The sequence below is a fragment of the Chrysochloris asiatica genome, unplaced genomic scaffold (assembly GCF_000296735.1).
Source record: "Chrysochloris asiatica unplaced genomic scaffold, ChrAsi1.0 scaffold00316, whole genome shotgun sequence".
NCBI classification, from domain to species: Eukaryota; Metazoa; Chordata; class Mammalia; order Afrosoricida; family Chrysochloridae; genus Chrysochloris; species Chrysochloris asiatica.
Genome location: NW_006408834.1, coordinates 2,419,096 through 2,437,145, shown reverse-complemented (window position 1 = coordinate 2,437,145; position 18,050 = coordinate 2,419,096). Strand labels below are relative to the sequence as shown.

Genomic DNA, 18,050 nt, shown 5'->3' with positions numbered 1-18,050 from the left:
GTTGTTAGTTGATCCATGAAGAATGAAGTCCTAGACAACTTCAATCTTTTCTCCGTTGATAAGAATGTTGTTTATTGGTCCAGTGGTGAGGATTTTTTTTTTTTTATATTAAAATTTAAAGTGACAGTATCAACATAAAACCAAATGGCCACCATTCGTCTATCTGTAGTGCTGTGGTAGATTGAGTTGTTGTGATTCTGAGGGCTATGCCACTGGTATTTTAAATAACCAGCAGGGTCACACTAGGTGGATAGGTTTCAGCTGAGCTTCCAGACAAAGACAGACTAGGAAGAAAGAGTGACGAACTACTTCTGAATCGCTAGTCACTGAAAACTCTATAAATAACAGAGAAACACTGTCATGCTCACTGTAGTCTGAACTAAGCCTAGGAACTTGATTGTTCCCACAGCCCAAAGCGTATGAGATTTGGAGCTGGTGGGAGGACACTTTCCCAGTTCAGGCCAAGTGAGCACCTTAGAACTTGGAAAGGAACATCAGATCCGGGTCTTCTCAGCACCACGCACTCTGCACAGAATAAGTTTCATGGAAGGAAAATAAGATTCAATTGAGGGCTTTTGGTGGAGAGGGAACCTCCCAAGTCTTATGTAGTCAATCAAGACTACAAGGATGCATAAGGTTTTCAGTGGCTGACCTCTTCCTAGCCTGTTTTAGTTTGGAAATTCTGCTGAAAACTTGTCCACCAAGGGTGACCCTGTTGGTATTTAAAATACTGGTGGCATAGCTTCCAGCATCACAGCAACATGCAAGTTATCACAGGATGACATACTGACAGATGACATGGGGTAGAAGAAGGTCTCAAAAGTACTTGGAAATTTTACCTTCTGTTGAGCTCCCCTTGAGAATGTTTTTGGGGACTAATGGGGGTGGGAGAGGGGCAGTGGAGAAGGGAGTATTTTGTTGAACGTGACCTCAAGTTCTGATGGGGTAACAGTTGTCCTCTTGAACAATGAAATAAAACCAACATGAACCTTATTTTCTACTGCTTTTTCTCAGCAACATTGAAAATTTTCTGTTGAAATATAGAAAGTAGGGTGCAGTGGGAGAAGACAGTGCAAACAAATTCCCTGCTCCGTTAGGATACAGAAGAAGAGAATGCTAAATCACACTGAATTAGAACTGAGGAACATACCGCTTCTTTACAGAGCTTTGTGTCTTCTGGGGCGGAAGCCGCTTTCTCCATCACCTGAAGGGCTCTGTCAAGGTATCCAGGTTTCCACATGAGAGGCATGTTGTGGTACACGGCCCGAAGCCCTTGGCGCAATTCCACCTTCCCTGTGGCCAAAAGCAACAATGAAGAATGCTTAGCCAGACCATCCTACACGGCTTGAGACTGAGGACTTGAAAGCACAGGTGAAAGAGTCAGGCAACTCTAGAAACAGAGAAGGATCATTTCAAACCTTTACCAAGAGTCTATCCCCTCCAGGGACCTGGTGAAATTTCAGACGAACAATGAAGGATGTGGTAAAATTAACTGTTGTTGTTATTAAGTGTCCTAAGTTGGTTCTGACTCATAGTGACCCTGTATAGGGTTTCTGAGAAATAGCTGGTGAGCTTGAACCGCTGACCTTGAGGTTCAAACCTACTTTGCAGCTCAGTGCATTAACCTACAGTGCCACACCAGAATTCCCAAATTAATTGTAATACTTAATTAAAAGATGTGCATGTTTCTTCTTTCTCATTTGAGCTGATGGAGACTACCACTAAGGATGTGTGAACCAAGGGACTAAGGGAAATTTAGAGAAGTTGATAGATCTGCCTCTAAGTAGGAATACCCTTAAAAAAAGAGTAACAACCGAAAGATGATTTTTGTTTCAAGAATAAAATCTTCCCCAGGAAAATAAACTCCACAACTTTTCTCCAATGAAAATCTTGTCAGCACAAACAACTTCCCCTGCCAGGAAATGTTTAACGATTTTGAAAGGCTCTCAACCACCCGACTGACTGTCCTTATGGGGGGGATTCTTCTCCCTCTTTTTTCCTTTATTTGGGCTTCATCAGTTCCTCAGTAGTAACGTGCTTATCGTCCTTTGGGACTTCAGGACGTGAGTGCTTCTCTCAGCACCTCATACGATCACAGCTGGCATTCAGGGTGCAGACGTCTGGCAGCAGGGTGCTGGTGGGAAGAGGGCAGAAACTCACTCTGCATCAGTAACCAAGTAGGTCACCTTTAGCTGCCAGGTTTCAAATCTACCTTGACTTATCTTTCCTGGGAAGGAGGATTTGACAAAGCTACAAAAGCAAATGAACACTTTACAAAGCTTGTCATGTGACAGCTAATTGTAGATTTTTCAGGTGCTTGGGGCTGGACAGCAGTCTCATCCCGGGAGCTGAGTGGGAGCAGAGAGCTTGTGTCCTTGTGGCTGCCTGGATAGGAACGGAGGATCTACAACAATGTACAGTTTCCTGAACACTCCACGCAGCATAAGAGTCCTGACGGGTAATCAGAAGGCCAAGCAAAAATGATGCAAATCAGAATCAACAGTACAAGGTAAGTAGGGGAAGTGATTTTTAAATACTATGCAATGTTGAAGAAGAATGATGAATTTGCAGACACCTCACAACATGGATAAACCTGGTGGACATTATGCTGAGTGAAATTAGTCAATCACAAATGGGCAAATAGGATATGAGACCAATGTTCTAAAAAGTTAAGGTTTTCTGGATAAAAGAAACATTCTATGGTGGTTACCGGCGTTCGGGGTGATTATTTACGGTTCAGAGGGTAGACACATGTTAACATGGGCAGGCAACATTCAACAAGAGGAAGGCTGGCAGAGGACCGATGAAGGTAGTGAGAGACACAGGGAGGAACGCAAGAGTTGAAGTGAACAGAGGTCAATGCTGTTAACTGATGGGATTGTAATAGCTGTACTGAAGGAAAGCATATGATTTTTGCTGATCGTAAAACTGACGGTTTGGTTCTGTAAACCCTACTCAATTCACAATAAAAGATTAAAAAAACAAAACAAAACAAAACCCTGAAAAACAAACAAAAGTGGTCAATTATTAGCTAGCCTGATAAACTGATAAAAAGTCCCCTTTCCGAGACAGTTTCCATCAACGTCAGTATCCAAGAATATGCCACGCTGCATTTTGTTGGCAAAGATCAACCGCAAAATCAGTCAGCCTGCTATAACTTGGATGATTTTCAGAAAACAAAAGTAAACAGCTCTTGAGACTTGGTCAAGAGCAGGTGCTTCCTCAAATAGAAGAAAGGCAGCACAATATAAAAACATGCCTTTAATAAACCTTACAGAACTGTGAGGCCATCCAGGTCGGTTTTTATGGCTAACAATAAAGGCTATATTGGAATTGCACTAGTAAACTTGAATCAAATTACAATTTTGCCATGATGTAGAAGAATGCATCAATTCTGGTGATGACAGAAAGTACTGGCAAGGAAGGATCACAGAGCTTACTTACCAAGAAGGGCATAGCCATACAACTGGGAACTCACACCCACTGAGTTCTCTTGTTTTAGGCCTGGGAGTAACAGGGATGCACCAATGTTCCTCTCCTCTTCCCACTGCACACACAAGGCACCAGATGATGGTCCATACGAGCAATGAATAGTTTATACAAAAAGGTGATTTTTAATGACACAGAGAAAAATAACACATTATAAAATGAAGTAAAAATATCCCAAGTTTGTAAATGAATGGCATGTATATTTAAAGAAAAACAGAAAGGAAATGTTTTATATGAGAACAGATTTCTGGGAGGTGAAATTTTAAGTAATTTAGGTTTGCTTCTTTGTAATTTTCAAAATTTCCTGCAATGAGTAAGTTCCTTTCATGATCAGAAAAGCAGAGCAGAATGAAAATAAAGAGTGCGTTCTAGACCAACACTGCCTTGAGACAGTCAACAGTGACTTAACATACCACTGTCCCCAGAGCCACTCACTCCCACTGCTATGACATGTTGGAGAATGCTTTAGAATTTTAAACAGTCCAATGATGGTAAGACACTCCATCCTGGTGTTAAAGTAAACACCATTATTAAGTTGCTTTTACAAAGATCTGTGCCTCTCAAAACCAAAATAGACAATCAGAAACACTTAGTGCCCTTCCTTTCTACACAGTATACAAAATTACTCTTCAATAAAATTGAAGCCCTTTGAGAATAGGGGAGTGGGGTGAATGGCAAAAACATCAGCATTGCTAAGCCTGTTGCTGACTAGCAACAGTAGTGGTCTGGGGACTCGCTGGATACTCAGGGCCTTAGCAACTTCCCAGATGACATCCTGTTGGTGCCGTCTGAGTACACTGTGGTCAGCACCAGAGCACTTGCACTGGCTTCCAAATGCAGGACATGAAGCACAGGCTGCCCTGCTCTGGGCTCTGCACACAGAGGTCAGGGATGAAGCTGAGAATGAATGAGGCCTGCAGGCTCCAACTGAAGCCAGGTGGAAGGGAGGCACCCCAGGTGTTAATAGACACCTCAACCACTTTACTGGGAATGGCTTTTGTGTAAATACAAGAGTAATTTCTTCAGGTTTTTCTAAACCTTTGAAAAAAGCCAAGACCTTGGGAGAAAAACAAAACCTCCCCAGGCACTTCGGCACCACAGATAGCAAAAGAGCTATAATTAAGGACCAGGTCATTCCGCTTTCAAAAGCAAAGCAATCTAATCCAGGGAAGTCTGATTTCCCCCACAGAATCAGCATGAAAAGTGGGCCCAGGGAATAGTAAATAGGGAGCCTTAAAACCTTTTTATTTTCCTTACAAGGTAGGGGGAAACCAGGCCTCCAGGATCAAGATGCAAGAGTGCTAGGGACCGAGTGGGGATGGTGATGGTGAGCAGGATGGTGAGACTTCCAAGATGGTTTTTAAAGATGAATGAAAAGGAGCCAACAACAAATACATGAAGGTCTTAAGTATCTTTTTGATGATTACCTGAGAATATTCGCCACCACTGCTACTTACATGCTAAACTCTTTCCATGTTAATGTAAAATATAGCTAGATCTCTTCCCAAGCCCTAACCTGTTCTACACAGTTGTAGTTAAGTGCCATCTACTCGGTTCTGACTCATAGCGAACCTGTAGAACAGGGTTTCCGAGGAGTGATTGGTGGGGATCCACTACTCTCAGTTGTTGTTGTTGTTGTTAAGTGCCGTCGAGTCGGTTTCGACCCATAGCGACCCTGAATAGGGTTTCCGAGGCTGTAAATCTTTACGGGAGCAGATTGCCTCATCTTTCTCCCGTGGAGCAGCTGGTAGTTTCGAACTGCTGACCTTCCGGTTCGCAGCCCGATTCGTAACCACTACGCTACCAGAGCTCCTTACTACTCTCAGTAGGATGGACTAAATTAGGTGCTACTCCATCGAGGCTGTCCAGGCTTTCCCATAGCAAACCCTCATTGTCAAACTCACCCTCCCCCCACTTCCCTTTACAGCTAAAGCTATTTGTACTCTAACACACTGTGTCTGTAACTCATTGCATAATCTATTCCAATGGCTTTCTATGGAAATCTGCCATCACTAGGTGGAAACAAAGGTTATAAATTAATGCCTTTAAATTAAATGAATGCCTTCGAACCATGGTGTTGGTGAAGAATACTGAATATCTCATGGACTGCCCAAAGAACAAACACACTTGTCTTGGAAGAAGTACAGCCAGGATATGCCTTAGAAATGAGGATGGTGAGACTTTGTCTCATATCCGTTGGACATGTTATTAGGGGGATGAGTCCTTTCAGAGGGATATGCAAGGCAGAGGGTCAGAGAAAAGTAGCCCCTCAACAATCTGGAGTGACACAGTGGCTGCAACACAGGGGAAGGTGGCACAGGACTGGCCAGTGTTTCGTCCTGATTTGACAGCAATGGAACCACTGCCACTACTGGGCACAACAGAGCATACAATGTGGGCATCCTGCATAGGTACAGCGTGACCACTTGTTCCTGGTCATGAATGGCCACAGAGTTGCAAGACAGGCACCTTTTTCTGGATCAGAGAGCAGGGAGTTCCTCTGGCTACCTCAAACCTCTGAGCAGCTAACGCTTGCTTTTTTTTTTTTTAAAAGTTCCCAGTAATACTTTAAGGAAGATCACTTACACTGAAGTCTGTCTTCTTTGCCAGACTATGGTATAAAACATAGAGAGAGAGAAGTTGGGTAGAAGGCACTTCAAAAGCTTCTTGCATCATGATCTCAAAAACCAACAATAAAGCATCTGGCAAAAAAGAAAAACACAAAATGAGATGACATTAATTGTCAGTAACATCATCAAACAAACGAGTATAAATGCTCTAACAGCAAAGCTTTAAACGGGAACCAATTTCAAAAAGTGGGGAATGGTAGAAAATAGGCAAAATTAAGGAAAAATGATCCCTTAGTTTTTTCCTTAGCTCTCTTCCAGCACTCAGCTTCTATCATATATGCTTGCTGTTGTGAAGTGCTGTTGAGTCAGGTCTAGCTCACAGCAAGCCTGTATAGGGTTTCCAAGGAGCTTCTGGTGAATTTGAGCCACTGACCTTATGGTTTACACCGTACCTTGTGGCCCAGTGCTTATCCTATAGCGCCACACCAGGACTCCTTCATACATGTTCTTATGGACTAAATCAAGTGTTCTTACACCAGTGCAGAGAGTCTGCTGCAACCCCCTCCTTTCCTTCGCCTTCCTTACTATGATAGAAAGCTAGGAGTCACTTTAATTTCATGGGATCAGAGACTTTGGAGAGTGAAAAGATCTCAGAGATAACATTTTTTTTTTTTTTAATGTTTTATTGTGAGTTATGTGATAATTTACATGGGAGAACATTAGTCTTACATTCATTCTTTCATATATCATTTCATTGCCATGGTTACAATCCCCTCCATGCATCATCAACCAACCAAAGAGTATACCCTGCAAGCCTGCCCCCGACACCCCTCCCCTGGGTCTTCAGCACACAGTCCCTCTCCCTCTCTGGATCTAAAGTCCCCAGCTGCTCCATCTCTCCACGTCATCATCAGAGATAACTTTTTTACAGGTAGGGAAACTAAAGCGAGGTAAATGATTTGTCTTCATAGCTCTCCCCAAGATAAGTCAACTCATTATACAATTTGACATTTTACATACCATACCAATGATGATTAAATAAAACAAAGGCTGTTTTTAGCAAACAGTGTTGTTATAAAAATAGTCAAGGAAATAACCACACTACTACAATGTTAAGGAGCCCTGGAGGCCCCGGCAGGCATATTGTAAAATGAAGTCTTTGACAATTTCAATCTTTTCTCCATTTATCATGAGGTTATTTGTTGGTCCAGTAGTGAGGATTTTCGTTTTCTTTACAATGGAGGTGCAACCTGTACCAAAGGCTGTGGTCTTTGATATTCATCAGTAAGTATTTTAAGTTCTTTTTGTTTTTAGCAAGCAAGGTTGCTAATGAGTCTTTCTCAGCTCCTGATGCCATGTTCTTCCTCATAGACTCCAGCTTCTCAGATTATTTGCTCAGCAAACAGACTGAATAAGTAGGGTGAAAAAATACAGCCCTGGCACATACCTTTCCTGATTGATTTTAAATCATTCAGTATCTCCTTGTTCTGTCCAAAGGACTGCCTCTTGATTGACATATAGTTTCGTCATGAGCACAATCAAGTGTTCTGGAATACCCATTCTTTACAATGTTATCCATAGCTTGCCTCGATCCACACAGTCAAAAGTCTTTACATAGTCAATAAAGCACAAGTAAACAAACCTCTTTCTGGTACTCTCTGCTTTCAGCTAAGATCCATCTGACATCAGATGTATCATGAAAAAATTGAGCGCAAACAATAATAACAACTGAGTGTAAGTTTCCTATCTGGCCAATTAGTACGATTAATCAACTGTGTACCTATTTATTTTTCTATGACACATCTATTTCTGCCATGTGTTGTTGTGGTTAAATGCTGTTGAGTCAGTTCTGACTCATAGCAACCCTGTATAAGGCTTTCCAAGGAGCAGCTGGTGGGTTTGAACTGCTGACCTTGTGGTTTGAAGTCCAGTGCTGATCCCACAGTGCCACACCAGGAGTCAAGGAAAGGCAACAAGATATAAAAGACAGAAAGCACCTCCAAGTTCCCACTTCCTTTGGGAAGCTGGAAACCCCATAATAAGTGGACCTGGCTTTGGTTTCTTACCTTTGTAATTTTCTTGCTTTATGAAATGATCCATCAGTATATTGAATGCAAAGTTATCTGGCAGAATTCCATACTGAATCTGTAATAAAATGAAGTTAAAAGGGAAAAATCTCCACGTTAATCCAGTGCATAATACATGCCTACATATTACTCAGGATAAAACTTGCCACCATTAGCTTTAAAACATTTCATTATCGTTTTCCCAGCATCTATGACAGTGAAACAGAAGCAGTGACTCGAGGTTTGATAACTGGAACTGCTGGTCAGGGTGAGAAGTTGTGAGTGGTGTCTGATATATAAGACAACTGATATGTGAAGAATGAAGCTCCATTAAGACCTCCCCAAACAAAAGACAGTCAGACAAACAAAGCAAGCACCTAGAGTGACTCCTTTTACGAGCTGTGAATATCATTGTCAAGAATGAAGTCTAGGGAGTATATACACTCGGCAATCTTCTCTAGTCCTGAGCCTGGGTTTGCATGACCTAAGAAAAATGCCAACAAAATAGTTGCTACTAACCAAGCTCCTAGGATGTTGTCTTCAGAAGCACTGAGATAGTTGAGAATGTAGATTTTGAAAATACCTGTTTAGAGTTTTCTAGGAGTGCTCTGAATCAGAATCTCTGGAAGACTTAGCGAGCTTCTCACGTGGTTTTCTTGCACAATCAATGCTGACTACTACATGATCTAGTTGAGGTTGTATTTTTGTTTTGTTGTAAATTCTTATTTCAGGGGGATTGGCAGCCATCTGCCATATTGCTTCATTCCTTCCCCATCCAACACCAGCAGCACATGAGGAACTTCTTCAAACTAGACCGATTCCCCTGGGAGATTCGGATACAGCCCTAACCCCTAGTTTTGAACCATTGCTAAGTTGAGTCAGTTACTAACAGACATGCATGAGAAACCTTGGTGTGCTGAAATGGAGGATGGGGGGTGGGGCAGCAGGGAAAGGATTTTCAAAAAGTCACTGTTCTAAAGACTATAGTCCAAATGGGCAGTATCTATGCTTCTCAAAGATGCCATCCAAATGAGTACCAATCCCTAAGGGTAGGGAACATGAAAATTATTTTAGAATGACAAAACACTGGAGCTGGAAAGCTGGTCAGTGATTCTCACTCCTGGAACCTTCCAGCTCTCAAGTGGCCTAGCTCTTTCTAGTGTTCCTTTAAAACACCGTGACCCCTCCAGTTGATTTCACGTCATGGTGAGCCCGTGTGTTTTAGAGTTGAACTGCCTTCCACAGTGTGTCTCTGGCTTTGGCCTTTTGAAAACAGTTTCACATGAAGATGGCTCAGGAGCAGAGACTCCAAGTGGACAGAGAGAAACTTTTCGCCAGAGCTGATGGCTTGAATCAGGACTTTTAACCTCCTAAACCGAGGAAATAAAGTTCTGTTATAGGAGCAATAGATACCTGGAGACATCTAAGGTGGATCTGAACTGCAAGGTCGGCAGTTCAAGCTCACCAGCCACTCCTAAGAAACACTGTACAGGGTCACTATGAGTTGGAACCAACTCGATGGCACTTAACAACAAGGCTTGGAAAAGCAGCATTTACAAGAATTTTTACTTTTAATTTGTTGATTAATGGATATCCAGTCCCCTTCCTCAAAAGAAAAGTTGGGGTTCCAAAAAGCATATCTGGGAGCAGATGATTTAAAAAAAAATCTGTCCTTCGCTATGCTGTTATTTTTTGCTGTACCACCAAAGGCACATCACACCACATAAACTCAGGAAAGCACTCACCTTATTTATAATGGTATACAAAGCTTTGTCTTGTGCATTATACTTTATACACTGTCGAATCCAAGTGTGAATAGTCCAGTCTCTCAGGTACCAGCAGTTGGGGCTGTGTCTAAATCTAAATGAAGGTAAGAAGAAAGAAGACTGCTGGTAACTCTTAAATGTCAATGCCAAGCAGGCCCTTCTCCCAGGTTGGTACAGATGTGCATCAAGTTGACCAACAGCCAGAGAAGCCAAAAGTCATTAAAACCTAGGGATGAAACTTGCTAACTGTAAAGGCTGAAATGGGAAAGAAAAGGCAAAATCATGATAAATGACAAATAAAAATATCATACAAACTTTATTCCTTATCAACAACCCCTTGCTTTGAACTCTTGCTTTAATATGAGATTTATAAAAAATTATGTGGGGGAACCATGCGGCTGATGGCTATATAAAATGAAGCTGAAGCGGATATTCTTAAAGTGTAAAATAAAGCAGATGAAATAAAATGGAAAAACCTATGGTAATAGTACCCCTGGAGGCAAATTAGCTTTGATTCTTTATATTTCAATATTTCTTATGGTGCTTAGAAGGAAATGAGCCACGCCTCATTGTATCAAAGAAAGCAAACAAACAAACAAGAAAAGGGGCCACAGAGAAGAGTTGAGCACACAGGCTGGAAAAATCTGTTTTGGTCCTTTTTCCTTCTACGTCTATTTCTCATTCTTTCTCTCTCCTTCCCCTTCCTAGAGCTCCCCAGGTCTTGAAAGTCAGCAGTTCAGATGGAAGTATATCAATAACAACCTCACAAACTCAAGAGCTGAAAGAGGACTTTGGGGAGACTTTGCAGATCCTCTGCTTTGCTATCTGTTTTGACTGGGACATATGTGGTCTCATGTCGGCTGAAGTCCTCGGGTTTGCCTTAACCATTTGAGAAGCAAGTCAATTACTGGGTTCCATTAAAATCAAAACAACTTGAAAAAAAACTGAGGAAGGAAAACAACAACAACAACAACAACAACAAAACAGTTGGAGCTTAAGAAGGAAAAAAAAACAAAAACCCACAAACATTTGCTTATTATTCAATCTGCCACCTGCTATTGGGATAGTTTCCTGCTGAACAAGTTCTCTGCCAAAGTGAAAGCCAAGTAAAGGAGAGGAAGTGAGAAGCAGGATTCAGTTCAGGCTATTTATTAATGCTCTGGTGAGAGATTTGGCAAAAATAAGATACAATTATTTAGCTCTCTTCATTCTTTCAAGTATCTTAGGCTTGGCAAAAAAAATCTTCCTTGCTCAATTTTTCTCTGCAGAATTCACCCTTTTATAAGCAGAAAGATAGGAAGGCGTCAAATTATACATTCAGGATGTGTGAGTTGGCCAGAGACAGGTGCCCTCGATACTACAACTAATGAGTTATTCTACACCAAAAAGAAACAAAATATACCTTCTAGTATCTCCTGTTTTTCCTCCTGTTTTCAAATCAATAGTTGAACTATTTGAGTTGTTACTCTAAAAATCAGTTTTAAGGCCAATTAAGCCAGCTTTATCTTCTTAAAGAAAAAAGTCAAAAAAAAAAAAAAAAGGGAAACGGTAGTGCTACTTCCTCATTGGTCTGTATGCTCCTTGGTAAATAATGTCTGGACTGGCATAATCTTGGCCTACGTTTTCATTTACAAGTGGTCGGTAAATAAGAAAGCTTTAAGCAACACATTTATTAAGTGACATCAGGCACTGATCATTTTATTAACATCTGGGTTAATGCACCAGACTACAAAGCTGTTTGAACTGCAAGGTCGGAGGTTCAAGCTCACCAGCTGCTCCTTGGAAACCCTATACAGGGTCGCTAAGGGTCAGAACTGACTCAACGGCATTTAACAACAACAACATGGTATATGTGAAGAATCTCTGGGGCATGTTTGTACTTTCAACACAAAGCATGTTGTTGTCATTAAGTGCCATAGAGTCAATTCCAACTCATAGTTACACTGTATAGGGTTTCTGAGGAGTGACTGGTGGGTTCAAACTGCCAACCTTGTGGTTAGCAGTCCAGTGCTTATCCTATAGCACCACACATACAGTTGAACAGCAATACAGGTAAGATAAGATGAATGTTAAAGATATAAAGAGACTGCTGGATGTTCGAGGTTTCCCTCATTGTAGTGGTCATTAGGCTTAGTCCATTTCTCCAAACCAAACAAAAAGCAACAAGGATGCTAGCAAACAGAAAAACTCTATGATCATAGTAGCTCAGAATACCAACTGAGAGGGATGAAGTCTTCACATCAAGTACCAATGCTATCCCCTCTGTACACAGGGCAGATAGGGACATTGGCTACCTAAAATGAGGGGCGATAAACGCACGAAGTGACTGGCTTACAAGGTTTCAAGAGGGAGGTTAGTTCAAGAGTGTGTGGGAAAAGATAGAGTCCCCACTGAATAGTTTTTTTCTTGTCTAGGTGAGTCTGGTAGAGATGGAGATAAGATTCTTATGATTCAATAGTAAGTAATTGTTATCACGACTAATTGCAACTGTCACAATTGTAAAGGTAGAAGTTTTGTAACAAAAACGGGGGAGTAGTTAATCTTACAATCCAGAAACAGAGGATCCTAGAACCATGAAGGGAGAAGAGCACAAGTGGAATATGGAACCTTATCCAGAGAAGCAGTGATACCAGAGATGGAGGAGGGGTGCGGACATGGAGAGATAGAGCAGCTGAGGACTCTAGATTCATGGAAAGAGAGGGACTGAGAGCTGGTGGCCAGGAGGCAGACTTGCAGAATGTGCTCTTTGGTGGTTTAAATTATTATATATGCCTGAATGTTTTTTTTTTTGTTGTTGTTGTTGTTGTTTTTAAAGAGCTAAAATGAATAGAGAGAAATACTGTCAACTGTTGGTACATATGTTGTTGTTGTTGCTAAGTACCATGGAGTCGGTTCCGATTCATAGTGACCCTGCACAGGGTTTCCGAGGCTGTAAATCTTTACGGGAGCAGAGGTACATAGAGGGGATTATATTCATTGTAATGAAACAAAGTATATGATTTGTTGAATGCAAACCTGATGATCTGCTCTGTAAACTTTCACTCAACTCACAATAAAAAGTTAAAAACAACCCCCCCATGATCATTTCAAAATTAACACTCACCTTAAGTACCATCCTCTGTTAATGTACATTAACACTGTAACTTCTCTTTCTGATGAATATTAAAATAAGAGCACCATGACTGTATCCTACCAAATATCCTTTCTTTTTTAAATTCATGATCAGGAGACCATTTTCAGGCTTTGAACAAGAATTAAAATGAATGATGCAGAGAACCTAACTGTAGACCTTCAAAGCTCAAAGTAAAGTTTGTTTAAAGTCATTTGCTAACATTTTGAGTCTAACTTCAACTCATGGAAGGGCAGAAAGTCTTCCTTTCTCACTCTATGTCTTTGGAGCTGAAAGGAAAAGTGACTCAAGACTTTAGTCAACTAATACAATCATTCCCACTTGGCAGCCCTTGGAGAGACGGTCAACAGACTCATCCGGCTTTCTGTTTGTTTGCTTTTTGGATGGATAATGTACTTTATTGATGGTACATGACAAGACTGGGCTCTCTAACCCTTGCCCTTCTCCAAGGGGTCTGGATGGAAACTGAGGATGGGAGCTTCTCAGTGTGTAGTCGGGGTAGGGTTGGGGTAAGGACTCCCAGTAGCTAAGGGCCTCTCTCTTCCTCTAATACTGTTGCTGGGGCTGGTGGCCCAGGGGGCTCTTATTCCTTGGAGGCCATGTGGACCACAAGGTCCACCACCCTGTTGCTGTAGCCAAATTAATTGTCATCCCAGGAAATGAGCTTGATAAAGTGGTTGTTGAGGGCAATGCCAGCCCCAGCATCAAAGGTGGAAGAGTGGGTGTTACTGTTAAAGTCCAGGAGACGACCTGGTCTTCAGTATAGCCCAGGATACCTTTTAGGGGTCCGTCTGATGCCTGCTTCACCTTCTTGATGTCATTGTATTTGACAGCTTTCTCCAGGTCAGGTCCACGACAGATATGTTGGGCATGAGGACACGGAAGGCCATGCCAGTGAGTTTCCCATTCAGTTCAGGGATGACCTTGCCCACAGCCTTGGCTGCACGGGTAGATGCAGGGATGATGCTCTGGGCAGCCCCATGGCCATCACGCCACAGATTCCCAGAGGGGCCATCCACAGTCTTCTGGGTGGCAGTGATGGCATGGACTGTGGTCATGAGTCCCTCCACGATGCCAAAATTGTCATGGATGACCTTGGTCGGGGGGGCAAACGGTGGTGCAGGAGGCATTGCTGACAATCTTGAGGGAGGTGTCATACTTCTCGTGATTCACGCCCATCACAAATATGGGAGCATCAGCAGAGGGGGCAGAGATGATTACCCCCTTGGCACCATCCTTCAGGTGAGCCCCACCCTTCTCAAAGGTTGTGAAGACACCAGTGGACTCTACAACATATTCAGCACCAGCATCACCCCACTTGATGTTGGCGGGATCTCGCTCCTAGAAGATAGAGATGGGCTTCCCATTGATGATAAGCTTCCCGTTCTCAGCCTTGACAGTGCCACTGAACTTGTCATGGATGGAATCATACTGGAACATGTAGACCATGTAGTTGAAGTCAATGAAGGGGTTGTTGATGGCAACAGTCTCCACTTTGCCAGAGCTAACAGCAGCCCTGGTGACCAGGCACCCGATACGGCCAAATCCGTTGACTCCGAGACCTTCACCATCCTGTCTCAGGGATGCGGCTGGTACTGCAAGAGAAGTTGCGGCTGCCGGTCGAGTGGAAGGAGCAGAGAGCCCGAGCTTTTAATAAATCTCCTTCCTCACCGGCTCTTGAACAGGGCTACCTGGTATATGATCTCTGTTCTCTAGTCAGACTACACATTGCAGATACACAACTAGGTCTAGGGATTTTCAACTGAGAGACCACATTAAATCAATTTAGGAATAACAGTGTTACAACGTTAGCACTCAATTTATGTGAGTGGTGGTGGTGGTGGTTATGTGCCGGGGAGTCAATTCCAACTCATAGCGACCCTGTATAGGGTTGAGGCTGTAAATCTTTACAGAAGCAGAAAGTCTCATCTTTCTCCTGTGGAACAGCTGGTAGTTTTGAACTGCTGACCCTGAGGTTAGCAGCCCAATTTGTAACCACTATGCTACCAGCACCCCTAATTTATGTGAGTGTTGTTGTAAAGTGCTGTCACGTAGGTTCCAACCCACAGAGACACTGTATAGGGTTTCCAAAGAGCAACTGGTAAGCTTGAACCGTCAACTGTGCGGCTCAAATGACTTTGCAATCCAGCACATTAACCCACAGCGCCACACCAGGACTCTGATTTATGACTCCAATTTATGTGAGCTGTTGTTGTTATGTGCCATAGAGTCAATTCTGACCCACAGCGACCCTGTATAGGGTTTCCAAGGAGCAGCTGGTGAGCTCGAACTACCGACCTTGGAGTTCAAATGACTTTGCAGTGTGATGCATTAGCCCACAGCACCACGTCAGGACTCCATTTATGTGAGTAGTCACCTAGAATACAACAAGCAACACACAAAACATTGGGGTAGTAGTACTTGATTTTGGATGGTGAGGTTGACGATTCCTTTGACTTTATTAGCTGGGGTAAGTCTCTCAAATGGACGCTTGCCTGGAAAGATTCTGAGGACAACTGGACGAAGATTCACACTTTCAGATTGGAGAAAGGCAAGATGATGAGCACAGCAAACGCACTGAGTTTCCAAATTGCCTGCCAACAGACTGGCTTTGTTCTCGCTTGTCTGACCACCAGCCTGGCTGGTTATAGATGGCCACTGTAGGAGTCCCCTCTGTGTCAGATGTTTGCTCACCTCGCTTTATTATACTGTTCAGGCCAGTAGGCAGACTGTGAGTGTGGACATGATGAACAAATGAAACCCAGTAACCCAACAAAGCTGTATCCATGAGGGCAAAAGACACTTGGAGTTTCTATTTTAGTAAACATGAATAAACGTACAACAATCTAAGGACACATGTAAGAGGGTCTTCAAGAGTTCAGAGCATCTTTCCACAAACTTTTTGAAGCTCCCCTATTTCTTGGAGGAAGAAGGGATACAAAGTGGAGAAGGAGATGAAGAAGTGGCTTTCAAACCCCAACTCCAGTAATAAAAGCTGGTATCTCATGACTGGCAAGATCTCTGTTCACAGTGCTGAGTGGGGTTGCCAATGAAGACAGAACTAGCTTCGGAAGTCAAATCATGGTCAGTCCAATGGCAAAGCTTCCTCTCCTCAAAAAGCTGGCTAGATACAGGACATTCCACCTGTTGCTCACTCAAGATTGAAGTCATGGGGTTAGAAAGAAAGACAGAACCACAAACTGCAAAACTGATCCAGAGACATGAGTCTTAGGAATCTTAAGAGATTTCTTAGAAAGGAAGAAAAGTTAAATAAAAGAAGTCAATAGTAAAAAGAAAAACACTAGAGGCTGCGTAAAAGTCACATGAGACTTATTTGTTACAAATTCATTTCATAAAATAATGAAGGAAGGCGAGATTAAAATGAAGGCTCTATTCTAGTTGGATGGCACAAGTGGCAATGCTCATCAGTTCTTTCAGTAAACAAACAGGGCTCTAGGCTAAGCAAGGCTACTGCACAGATGCCAGAGCCTGGAGCCTGGCAACTCCACCTGTTAGCTGCAGCACTGGCTTTTCTTTAGGAATGAGCAAGCTTTCGGTGATGTTTCTCTATGAGAGGCACCAACATTAAACACACACACGCAGCGTTCCTCGCTCCCTCATGAATTCTGTATCCTATGGCAACAGGCTTTCCAGATGGAAAACTCAGCCCCTTAGCTGGATAAACACGGAGATGGACGAAGGTAAAGGGAAGGAAAAAAGAATGTCAAGCTGGTATCAAAGGTTGTGTAGATGGACATCTTTATCAAGGAAGCAAAGTCTGTGATTATCAAAAGATTTGAGTTTCCTTAAACTAGAATCACAAGTTGTCATGTGACTATTTAAACTCAGATCTGATCCAATCACTGCTACCCACTTTCATCTGCGTCTGATGAAAACTCCTCTTTAATCATTAAGAGCCACCTTCAAGAGTCCTGGTGTGGCATTGTGGGTTAATGCACTGGACTGCAAAGTCAGTTTGAACCGCAAGATCAATGATCAAGCTCACCAGCTGCTCCTCGGAAACCCTATACAAGGTTGCTATGGGTCAGAACTGACTCAATGGCACTTAACAACAGTCACCCTCAATACCCACAAATAAAATCAAACTTTGATGATATATATTACGTAATATATGTTCTGGTGTGGCAATGTAGGATAAGCACTGGACTGCTACCACAAGGTTGGTGGTTCAAACCAACCAGTCACATCTTGGAAACGCTATACAGGGTTGCATTGAGTCAGAATCAAGTCAGCACTTAACAACAAAAAATAGATATATTCTCTAATGAGTCTATTTTTGCTGTGTTTAAATAAAAGTGCTACCTGAGTAGCACAACTGGTTAAGCACTTGACTACTAGGCAAAAGGTTAGTGGTTCAAACCATCCAGAGACATCTTGGAAGACAGGCCTGGAGAGTTACTTCTCAAAGGTCACAGCTTTGAACGCCCTCGGTACCCGGGGGTTCGCCACAAGTCAGAACCTACACACTACTACCAATCTCAAGGGAATCTAGAAACAGCTGAAAGAATGCTTTTCTGAACAAAAAACAGTATAGAAACCGTTAATAAAAATGCCAGCACTAAAGAAATTGTTCTTGATTGAGGAAACACCCAAGATAAAAATGACATTTCATGATTAATTAAGGAAATTAAATTTTCATTCCTGTTGGAGAGCATGAATTCGTAGTCACAAAGAAGAATTTCAGCTGATTTTCATAAGGATATACTTAGTGAAACAGCTCTGGTGGCGTAGTGGTTATGAATCGGGCTTTTTAATCTCAAGGTTAGCAGTTTGAAACTACCAGCTGTTCTGCGGGAGAAAGATGGGGCTTTCTGCTCCTGTAAAGATGATTTACAGCCTCGGAAACACGACGCAGGGTTGCTATGAGTTGGAACTGACTCCATGGCACACAACAACAACAACATACTTAGTGAGGCACCGAGTGCAAGGATTCCTCCAACAGCCCTGTCCCTGTAGGAGGTTCAGTCCCGGCTTGAACATTTCCAGTGAATTCACTATCTCATAAAGC

The 18,050-nt window shown here is 42.4% G+C and overlaps 1 protein-coding gene across 1 annotated transcript in view; it reads right to left on the bottom strand.

The window, feature by feature from the left end:
• The window catches only part of MRPS27 (mitochondrial ribosomal protein S27), a 113,421-nt gene that overhangs the window by 6,349 nt on the left and 89,022 nt on the right, over nt 1–18,050 (bottom strand). The window contains exons 4-8 of the mRNA XM_006875277.1: nt 9,871–9,985; nt 8,126–8,204; nt 6,076–6,191; nt 3,445–3,547; nt 1,151–1,293 (exon numbers count right to left, since the gene is read on the bottom strand). Of these exons, the coding sequence (XP_006875339.1) occupies nt 1,151–1,293; nt 3,445–3,547; nt 6,076–6,191; nt 8,126–8,204; nt 9,871–9,985 (556 nt within the window). The remainder of the gene's footprint in view (nt 1–1,150; nt 1,294–3,444; nt 3,548–6,075; nt 6,192–8,125; nt 8,205–9,870; nt 9,986–18,050) is intronic.